Below are 10,206 nucleotides of genomic sequence, written 5' to 3' on the forward strand. Positions count from 1 at the left end.
CTACTGCTGAGGGCATGAGTACTGCAATCAAGTCTAATAAAGAAAGTAAAATCTGCTTCTGCACAGCATAATGTCTTGTGATCTGGTATTCTGGCACATCGTAGAGCTTGAATATTATTTATACGGTTGTGCCCATCCAGGCCTGGGGCCGAGCCCCTCTTGCGCGATGCAGTGCACTGTTTCACTGGGAACTGAGGACTTGCCGGACATTTGTAATGAAAGCTGCGCATTCTCATTGCATAACGCTGACTGAACTGTATTCATTAGCAAAGAAAAGATGGAACCTGTCAAAAGAACTCAATCCTGTGCCCCATTAAATCACTGGTAAGGCTGCTGCTGAAATCAATGGCAGCAGAATCCGGCTAAGTGTTCTCTATACATCTGTACTGTAACTCGATTATTACTAAATGTAATGGATTACTCCACATAGAATTAAACGTCTACCCCCAAGAGTTAATTTCTGTATCAGTGCCACAGTGTTTCCATATGATGTTTCATGCATATGTTGTAGTCGATGAAAGTTTAAAACTTGTCATCTGTGTTAACTGAAAGCACTTCAAAAGGATAGCAGTGTGAATTCGATTCCTTGCAAAATAGGTCTTGCATAATTCCCTTCACCTCTACAGAAAGACTTTGAAGTTTGCTATTGAATAAATTTTCTCATGGTTCTACAGTACTGTAGTAATCCATCATTAATACCTGGCATTATGGCAAATATTAGTAACTACCTTGCTACAGGCCAGACATCTGCAAACTGGGATAATTTTCCTCTCCAGCTGAAGTAATACAGATTTCTGCCTCTAACTGTCTCACAAAGTTGCTCTCTTTTTCCTCAACCACTTACTTTCCTTGGTTGGAGCTTACCATTCTCGTATTCTGAGAACACACTAGACCAAGTCTGATTTTTTTACTCAAGGTGCCCTGAAAACAAGGGGTAACATCTACACTGGAGAGGTGCTAACCATCACAAGGATGGGAATAGCCTCTCGCTATTCATCTTTGAGCTAGGATCTGCTCGTTTCCTTCGCCAAAGCAATAACAGGAAGTGCTGTTGACACCTGGTGCTTCCTGAGAGACCAGTATCCAGCCAGGCCCCTCCAGTGTATGAACCTGGGAAAAACATGACGGACATATACCCCAATAAGCAGTGGTGCTGACATAATGTCAGTCATGTCCTCCAGTGACTTGCAATGAATATTTTCTCAAGCTTGTCTCAGTGAGATAGCCATCAGCCAAATGGAATCTGGCAGAACCCCAGAGTGGGTGAATGAGTGTCCATGTGACTCTCTGGAACCTCTCAATAGGAAGGGCTAAATACAACACCAGTCTGTTCCATAGGTTCTCTGAGACTGGGGCTAATGACCACCAGGGGCAGGTTGCAAACAGGTGCCAGGGGGTTAAGACCACCCTGTCCTTTCCATATTGCTGAGTAGCAAGGGGATCCCAGCTTGATCCCAACTAGATGAGATGGGTGTCGCCGTATGGAAATGGAAATGGGTGGAACCGCTTGGGGAAAATGGAGAACCACTGATCTCATCTTACTCAGGAGCTTTTTTGGACTCTGTCTAATTGACGCACCCTCATGTCTTCCCCGGAACATGGTCAAGTGCAGTAATAAGTTGTAATGCCAAGAGACCTCCCACAGAAGGGCAAACTCATGTTTAAGCCTGTTGTATAGCTAGCTAACGCCTCCCTTTTTTCATGGCTCATTATCTGAAATGCCTTTACTGTCGGGGGCCGGACTACCATCATACCTTTATTTCTATAGTGCCTCCCATTGAGGGACGCAGGTGCTATGCAGCAGACGAGCAAACGTCCAGTCTTGGGATGACATGCTGTGCTGCCATTGGCTGTTGCTGATTTTTGTTTGTTTGGTTTGTGGGGGGATAGAGTTGCTCCCTGGAACTAGTCACTGGTGTTGGGCTGAGGCTCCTCGAAGACAGGATAGCCCTACATGCTGTTCCAGGCCTGCTGTATACTTGTAAACAAAGCAAGTTACAGTTAACATATGCCCAGACTCTGCACTAGTGATTTCTCCTTTACTGGGTTGCTGACCTGCAAGTACAACAGGTGTGTGTACATTATTGAAGGCACATAGAGAGTAATTAACTACAGCTCTTTAATACCACATTAATTTCTGTCCATGAATAGAGCTGAATATTTTCTATGTGTCATGAATTCCCTGTATTGTTAATTGTATCATATTTATTTTTTGCAGCTCATTTTTGAAGGGATCCGAGGTCCTGGCATAGAAGGTGATATTGCTATTGATGATGTATCGATTGTGGAAGGAGAGTGTATGAAAGCAGACCAGCCAGCCAACAGTAAGTGGGTCCTCCAGACAGTGTGATGAGCTGTCTAGATACTTATACCGCTCCCCATCACCGTAAATGCAAGCCATGTTCTAAACCAGACCCTGGGGTGCAGAAAGCAAAACAAAACGTTACCCAGTTAAGATGGAGATGTTTAAAGATTTTCTTGGAACCAAAATCTGGAGCCAAAATATCTCTAGTCAAATATGAAAATGCATGATTTTTTTTAAAAATGTAATGGCAGCAAAGAGACGGAAAACCAAATGGGAGTCAGGCAGGCCAGGACCATGAAATTGTACTCTGGTGTGTAGCTAGAGGGCATGTATGTATGTATATAATGGCACTGGTCTATATTAAAGGAATACTAGTTCTCCTCATATAGAGCCAGATTCTGATAGCCACCGTCCCATTGCTCCATGCCTTACTCTATAGGTCTTTATTTGAAGTCAGTGGAACTGTTTGTGGAGTAAGGTACAACTGTACTGAAGTCAGGATATCAGAATCTGTTCCCTAAACAGTAGACATTTGGATATTAATAACGTACTTAATTTTAAAAGTGTATAGATCTCCTTTTCTTTTACAATTAATAAACATTATATATGTGTGTGTGTGTTTGTGTGTGCGTGCACGTAAATATTTATTTGTTTTATTATTATTATATATAAAAATCTCCATTACCCTACTGATAAATCTGACTGAATAAAGAGAGGGAAGGAGAGAGATGGGTGTATGGGGATGGCTGGCTGGCTAGATAGATAGATAGATAGATATTGCAGGCACACATCTATGCTAAAAGAATTTTAAGGTTGCAAAGCCAAACACTCAAAAGTTAGGAAATTCCCAAATGTAGGTTGCCTGTGAAACCTTAATTCACCCCCCCCCACACACACACAGATTACTTTATACATAGGTTTTATGATAAAGTCTTTAATTATATGATCACTTACTATTTTTCTCACAGGACCTCTGCCTTATTCAGTGCCCAGGATTGACCTTGGTCCCCTTATTTATCAATAAATATCATCCAGTTATCCCAACAGTGCTGGAAGCTTGGTGGAAGTGGGGAGCCTGGCCAGGGGGCGTGGCCTTGGGGGGAAGAGGCAGGGCAGGGGCGGGGCTACTGAGAGGGACCTGGTCTCTTGGCAAGCACCGGGAAGAGGCTGGCACCATCAGCAGGGGCTAGATTTTGCAGCGGGGGAGCCACTTACCTCCTCCGTCGTGAAGCGCAGTCCTACCGGCGCCACTCTACATCTGTCCAAGGCAACGCAGCCTCCTTCCCCCCAAACTATGCCCATGTTAAAAAGCAGGCAGGCATGGCCCTCGCACTTTTAAAAGTGGGGGGGGGCAGGGAGGTGGTGCCAGCACCCGTGAGTTATCCTGTCCCCCAGCCTCTGCATTTCCATACGGGAACTTTCAATCTGTGCAGTGTCAGTGTGCCATTTACCCTTCTGTGGTAAACTCTTGACTGTCTGCTTGTTAATTCTATTTTTTTTCTCCCCCACTCTTTGTAGATTTACGAGCAGGTGCTGTTGGGACATTAGCACATATATGGCTTTTTCCAGTGATCCTCCTCATGTCTGTCTTAAGTCATCAAAGGTGACCTTATCCTGGCAGAGGCTATGAAAGATTCACCAGGCATTGGCATGAAGAAAGAGTCTTTGTAAAATGGACATTTAAAAACAAACTACCAAAGATTCCTCCACTGACTGACTCAAAACATTAAAATAAATAAATAAAATTAAAAAAAAAAAAAAAGCACTGGGGATAAAAGGCATCATGGGAGCGTAACTGACTCTGAACCACATATGAAAAGCGATCTGGCGTAAAAGAGACCTTCCGGTGCTTTTGTGGTCTATAAGAAATACGGCATCATCTGGTTGAACTCTGAAAAAAAGACCTATAGAAATCCTTGTCAAAGCACAAAGTCATGGCTGGTTTTGTTTCAAATGAATAGTTTGCTTGTTACCATGGAAACCTAATGGCCTGCCAAAAAAAGAGAGAGAGAGAGAGAGAGAAACAACACCTCACTGTAAACAGGGTATATGAAGAGTTGGCGTTTATTTTCCCTTCAAGAAGGTTTTTAGTGTAGAATTAAATAAATGTAGGCCCTTTCACCTTTGGGTGTCACCTCCCCTAGAGAATAACCCTCGATCAAAGATGTTTAAGACATTTATGTTTCATTTTCTCATGGCTATGCTAGATAACTGTATGCTGTCTCCTTTTGCATGCATTACTATCCAGGGTGTGTAACCTGGGCTTACATATGACACAGGCTTATCCGAGTTTGCTTGCAGCCACTTCAACACCTTTCCTCCCCAACTAAGTCATCTGTTCTAACGAAGTGAAGAAACCAAACCACCGTCTTTTATCAATTGCCATGGAAACCAAGTGCCTTCAATGAAACAAGCCTGATTAAAAAACAAACAAACAAAATCAACACAGAAGCTTGCACTGCTAAAATGTGGTTTGTGCAAACTATTTTCTAAACAAACCACAGAGCCTAAGTGTGCAAACAGCAGGCAAGGAAACAAAGCCGCTTCTGGAGAAGGATGGACCTAAGTTGCTGCGTAAGACCCTTTCAGACGAGATGTTCCAGACAGCCATGGCCTTTCAGCTTATTATCCATTAGAAAATAGCTTCCATTGGTCCTGGAGATGGGAGCAGCACTTTTTTTTCCCAGATGATCAAGTGGGTCAACCAGAGAAAAAGGTTGTTAAGATGTACTTAGCGCAGCAGGTGGTAAAACACAAAAGGGATTGTCTTACTCTAACCTCCATTTCAAAAGAAATTGGCCCGAGCTTTAGAGAGACGAGAAGGTGTGTGTGTGTGTGCGATTGCAGTGCATACAAAATAACACAAAAAGGGGGCCGCCAACACAAAGGGGGCCTGCAAATCTGGCTTTATTCAAAACACGGATGGTATAATGCCTCTGCCCGTTAGTCAGACTCTGTGCAGATTGTGAAATATTATTTTATTATTTTAGCATAATTAAAAAAGACACTTTTACAAAAAAAAACAAAAAAAAAACCTGTAAAAATGATTTTGAGCTACCTGAGAACCTACCATACCTTTAACCGGCCAGTTTTCCAATGCATTGTACATTTCCCTTATACAGTGGGTTATGAACATTTGAAAACCTTTTTCCTTAAATTATCTCAGCTTTTAACTTCATTTAAAAAAAGACTTTTGTCTAAAGAGGATGATGATTATTTTATTATATGTTCAATGCCCTAGGATTAAAAAAACTGATATGCAAGTAATTGGGTTACAAATATTAAAAACAACAACGACAAAATATAACATTTGCAAATATTAATATAAAAAGCACAACAAGATGCAGTAAAACAATTACAAGGCTTGATTTTTTTTTTATTCTGTAGAAAAATGTTTGTGCAAATTCAGTAATTCAACTGAAGAGACAATTTTACAGCTATGTTCAATAAAGCCTCTTTCCAGGTAAGGTATTCTAAGTGGTATGCGTGTTTGTTGCTCTATGTGCACTTATTCACGAAAAGGGCTTAACCGAGAGTCGCTTTCTTGTGTCGTAATCTGTCATTGTCTGAATCCATAATACTACATGACGTTCAGGGACAGGGATTTTTCCAAGGGCACTGCCAACTATCTATTTGTAAGTGATTTCACTTGTCTGTAATACGCTGGTCCTATGGGAGTGCCCCAGTTGGAGTCCACTTGGAAGTCAAATGGGAGTTCTGAGCATGGATTGACTGTGAGGTTGGGGCCTTATATGCTTTTAAATAAAAGACATTTCCAGCTAGCAAGCATCAGCATTAATGAAGGATGGGAGAACAATAAGAACTTGCACTTGGTATCTTTTGAGGGTCAGAGCAGTACTAATAACGCCAAAGTAGTGACATATCACCGGAGAGGCTTTTTCTCCCCATATTTTTGGCCTGGCTAGCTTTGGAGAGAGCCTGTCTTGCAAGATTTCCAACCCTGTTTCCAGAAACATTATTTCACGCCCATCTGAACCTTTTGCAGTTCCCCCATCATTAATGTTTAGGTACTGTATGTCAGCTGCCATCGTGAAAGCAATACGACTCACATTTGGTCATTTTTCAGTCTGAGCACCAGCTTCAGTGGTCCTCTCATCAGAGAGGTCGCAAACACTTCCCAGGGCTGTCCCTGAAGACTGGCAGCAGAGGGACCTGAGACTGGACTGGTATCTCAGCTAGTACAAAGGGAGCTATCCAGATTCATTTCAGCTGAGGATCTGGCATGTTGCTCTGGTTTATCCTTCACACTAGATTGCTGTCAATTCTTTTGCTGTTTTGTTTTATAAAATCCAGACTGTTTTGCTCTGTGTAGATTGACTGTGCTCCTTTAAAAGTAAAACATGCACCATTCCCTTTATGTTTGCTACTTTTCTTCTAATTCATGACTGCTAAAACCCGACCACAATAAAACTGAAATCTGGAGGCCTGTTCTTCAGCACAGGGAAGCAGAAGCATCCTGGAAGCTGCTCCATGGCTTCATACACTAAGCAGTCACGGTGTTGTGTGAAGTATCAGGGGGTAGCTGTGTTAGTCTGTAGCCACAAAAAAATCCACCGGACTCCTTGTTGGTGGACAGCAGCAGTCCGTGACATTGGCTGTCATAAGTAGTGAGAATAATGCGGAGAGAGAATTTGGAGAGGCTCTTAAAATGCTCACTCACATTCAAATTGTTTTGATCAAGATAGTTTGCGAAAAATTAGGGTTTTTTTCTTTTTGGGGATTGTAAACCAAAATACAAACAGATTTGCACATGCCAGAATGAGTCTGAGTATCTTTTTTTTTTTTTTCAATTTTAAAATGAATTGAATGTTTATTAAAAGTTTGGGTTTAACGGCTCCAGAGACCAAAGTCCTCTTGGTAGTTCCAGTGCAGCGTAAACACAGAGTAAGTCACCTTCCACATACTACCCTACCCCTCTGTCTTAGCTTTGACCTGCAGAGGTCAACTCTTGGGGTGAGAGGATAGTTTATTTTCCATGCTCATTTTCAATCCTTGCTTCTTGCCTGGGTGTAAAAGGGAGCACCAGTTAGTGCGGATCTTCTTGTTCATTATTTGCTCGAGAATAGACTGGACTTGTATTTGACTTTCCAGTAAGCCGCTGGAAAGCCAATGAGATGGCAAAGACTTTGGGTTATTGTGCAGATGCAGGATATGCCTGAAGTGGGGTCTGAGCAGTGAAAGGTGCTCTATCTGATTACCAAATTCCCTGAGCCATCTAATCCTGTTTCTGGTGTATTTTTAAATTAGTCATGAAAATGAATTGTTCAAATGTCAACTTTGCAAAAATGTCAGTTCATATGTAATGTTTCTATTAAAGAAATATGGTGGGGGGAGCAAAGTTTGGATAATAAACTCCCCTTGACTTCAGCGTGAATGATGGATGTAGAATGGCTACAAGAGCGTGTCCTGACTGAGCCTTCCCAGAGTCACAGGTAAGTGACCCTACATTAAACATTCAGCAGCCTTTTCGTCCCATGTCCTGTAGATGTGCCGGCAGGATCTGAGAGAGCTGGGGTGTTACCTTAGCATTCGCCATTCGCTATCTCCTTTTATACCCAGCAATGGCACTGTAACCCACATCTTTTCTAAAAAGCGTAGTTTGCACATGAAATCCTAAATAAAATGATCAAGTTCTTTGATCTCACTATACCAGCCCAGCTCTTCCCCTGCAGCCAGCCTTATCCAGGGACACCCTCTTTTCTCATGGGGAAACAAAAGAACATAGGCTAAGTAGGGGCAAATTACTGCAGAATACATTGCAAATACACTGCATCTCGCTACTTTCAACATTGACTCAAGCCAGCTAAATTAATTAGACTCTAAAGGCATGGAACGGCTCCTCATTAGAGGAGGTCAAAGAGGCTGTGTGTAGTGGGATAAAAATAGCAAATTTAGCTACTCTACAGTTAGAGGATAGGTTCATAGACTCATAGACTTTAAGGTCAGAAGGGACCATTATGATCATCTAGTCTGACCTCCTGCACAACGCAGGCCACAGAATCTCACCCACCCACTCCTGTAACAAATCCCTAACCTATGCCTGAGTTATTGAAGTCCTCAAATACTGGTTTAAAGACCTCAAGGTGCAGAGAATCCTCCAGCAAGTGACCCGTGCCCCACGCTGCAGAGGAAGGCGAAAAACCTCCAGGGCCTCTGCCAATCTGCCCTGGAGGAAAATTCCTTCCCGACCCCAATATGGCGATCAGCTAAACCCTGAGCATGTGGGCGAGATTCACCAGCCAGCACCCAGGAAAGAATTCCCTGTAGTAACTCAGATCCCACCCCATCTAACATCCCATCACAGACCATTGGGCATATTTACCTGCTAATAATCAAAAATCAATTAATTGCCAAAAATTAGGCTGTCCCATCATACCATCCCCTCCATAAACTTATCAAGCTTAGTCTTGAAGCCAGGTATGTCTTTTGTCCCCACTGCTCCCCTTGGAAGGCTGTTCCAGAACTTCACTCCTCTAATGGTTAGAAACCTTCATCTAATTTCAAGTCTAAATTTCCTAATGTCCAGTTTATATCCATTTGTTCTTGTGTCCACATTGATACTAATCTTAAATAATTCCTCTCCCTCCCTGATATTTATTCCTCTGATATATTTATAAAAAGCAATCATATCTCCTCTCAGCCTTCTTTTGGTTAGGCTAAACAAGCCAAGCTCTTTGAGTCTCCTTTCATAAGACAGGTTTTCCATTCCTCGGATCATCCTAGTAGCCCTTCTCTGTACCAGTTCCAGTTTGAATTCATCCTTCTTAAACATGGGAGACCAGAACTGCACCCAGTATTCCAGATGAGGTCTCACCAGTGCCTTGTATAATGGTACTAACACCTCCTTATCTTTACTGGAAATACCTCGCCTGATGCATCCCAAGACCGCATTAGCTTTTTTAACGGCCATATCACATTGGCGGCTCATAGTCATACTGTGATCAACCAATACTCCAAGGTCCCCATGTGGAACCATATCAAATGCCTTACTGAAATCGAGGTAAATTAGATCCACTGCATTTCCTTTGTCTAAAAAATCTGTTACCTTCTCAAAGAAGGAGATCAGGTTGGTTTGGCACAATCTACCTTTTGTAAAACCATGTTGTATTTTGTCCCAATTACCGTTGACCTCAATGTCCTTAACTACTTTCTCCTTCAAAAATTTTTCCAAGACCTTGCATACTACAGATGTCAAACTAAAGACCTCCTCTGCCCCCATAACCATTGGAAGGAGAGGCTTGGGGACCAGAGCCACCATAGTGGCATTGCCTCTGCAGAGCTCCTGGGCTCTCTTGGGATTGAAAGCAGGCTCCACACCATGTTCCACAGGGTGGCAAATCCCAGCCTGCTTGATGGGACAATGTGGGGACCTCTTTGCAGAGATTTGCCATGAGCACAACTGAGCCAGCCCAACGTTATTGATTTGCTTCCCAGCTGTATGACTGGGATCGCTGGGTTAGCAAAAATCCAACTCCAGAAGAGAACACTAGAGTGAATAACACATGATGAGGCCTTTTCATGAAACACAATGTATATTTATCTCAGTGTCTCTGGGCAAATGCTTTATATACCATAGACTCATCTAAGGCGAGGAATCTCCCCATTGCTTTCCAGAACACTACAGCCAAAAAGTGCAAAGGAACTGAGGCAAGAAAAGGAGACGTGCCAGCCTGGTTACAGGTGAGAGCTTTTTGAGAACAACTTGCCCATAGACTTTAACAATAGTAAATGAGGGTTTTTTAATTTTTCTAACGTGGCGTCTTATTCATATCTCTAGGAGAAACGTTTGTTGTGTAATAGCACTACCCCAGAGAGAAAAGGTTGCACAATCGAGTATTCAGAAAAGGAATCAGAGCCCTGTGTATGTGGAATTATTCCCC

General features: G+C 42.5%; 1 protein-coding gene across 2 annotated transcripts in view; it reads left to right on the plus strand.

Annotated features, from left to right (window-relative positions):
- The window catches only part of MDGA2 (MAM domain containing glycosylphosphatidylinositol anchor 2), a 636,169-nt gene extending 630,393 nt beyond the window's left edge, over positions 1 to 5,776 (plus strand). For both annotated transcript variants that reach the window (XM_026654284.2, XM_026654285.2), the window contains exons 16-17: positions 2,219 to 2,324; positions 3,824 to 5,776. In XM_026654284.2, coding sequence (XP_026510069.1) covers positions 2,219 to 2,324; positions 3,824 to 3,912 — 195 coding nt within the window. In that variant the 3' untranslated portion in view covers positions 3,913 to 5,776. The remainder of the gene's footprint in view (positions 1 to 2,218; positions 2,325 to 3,823) is intronic.
- The last annotated feature ends 4,430 nt before the right edge of the window (positions 5,777 to 10,206 follow it).

Source organism: Terrapene carolina, unplaced genomic scaffold (genome assembly GCF_002925995.2).
Source record: "Terrapene carolina triunguis isolate 2854851 unplaced genomic scaffold, T_m_triunguis-2.0 Scaffold189, whole genome shotgun sequence".
NCBI lineage: Eukaryota > Metazoa > Chordata > Testudines > Emydidae > Terrapene > Terrapene triunguis.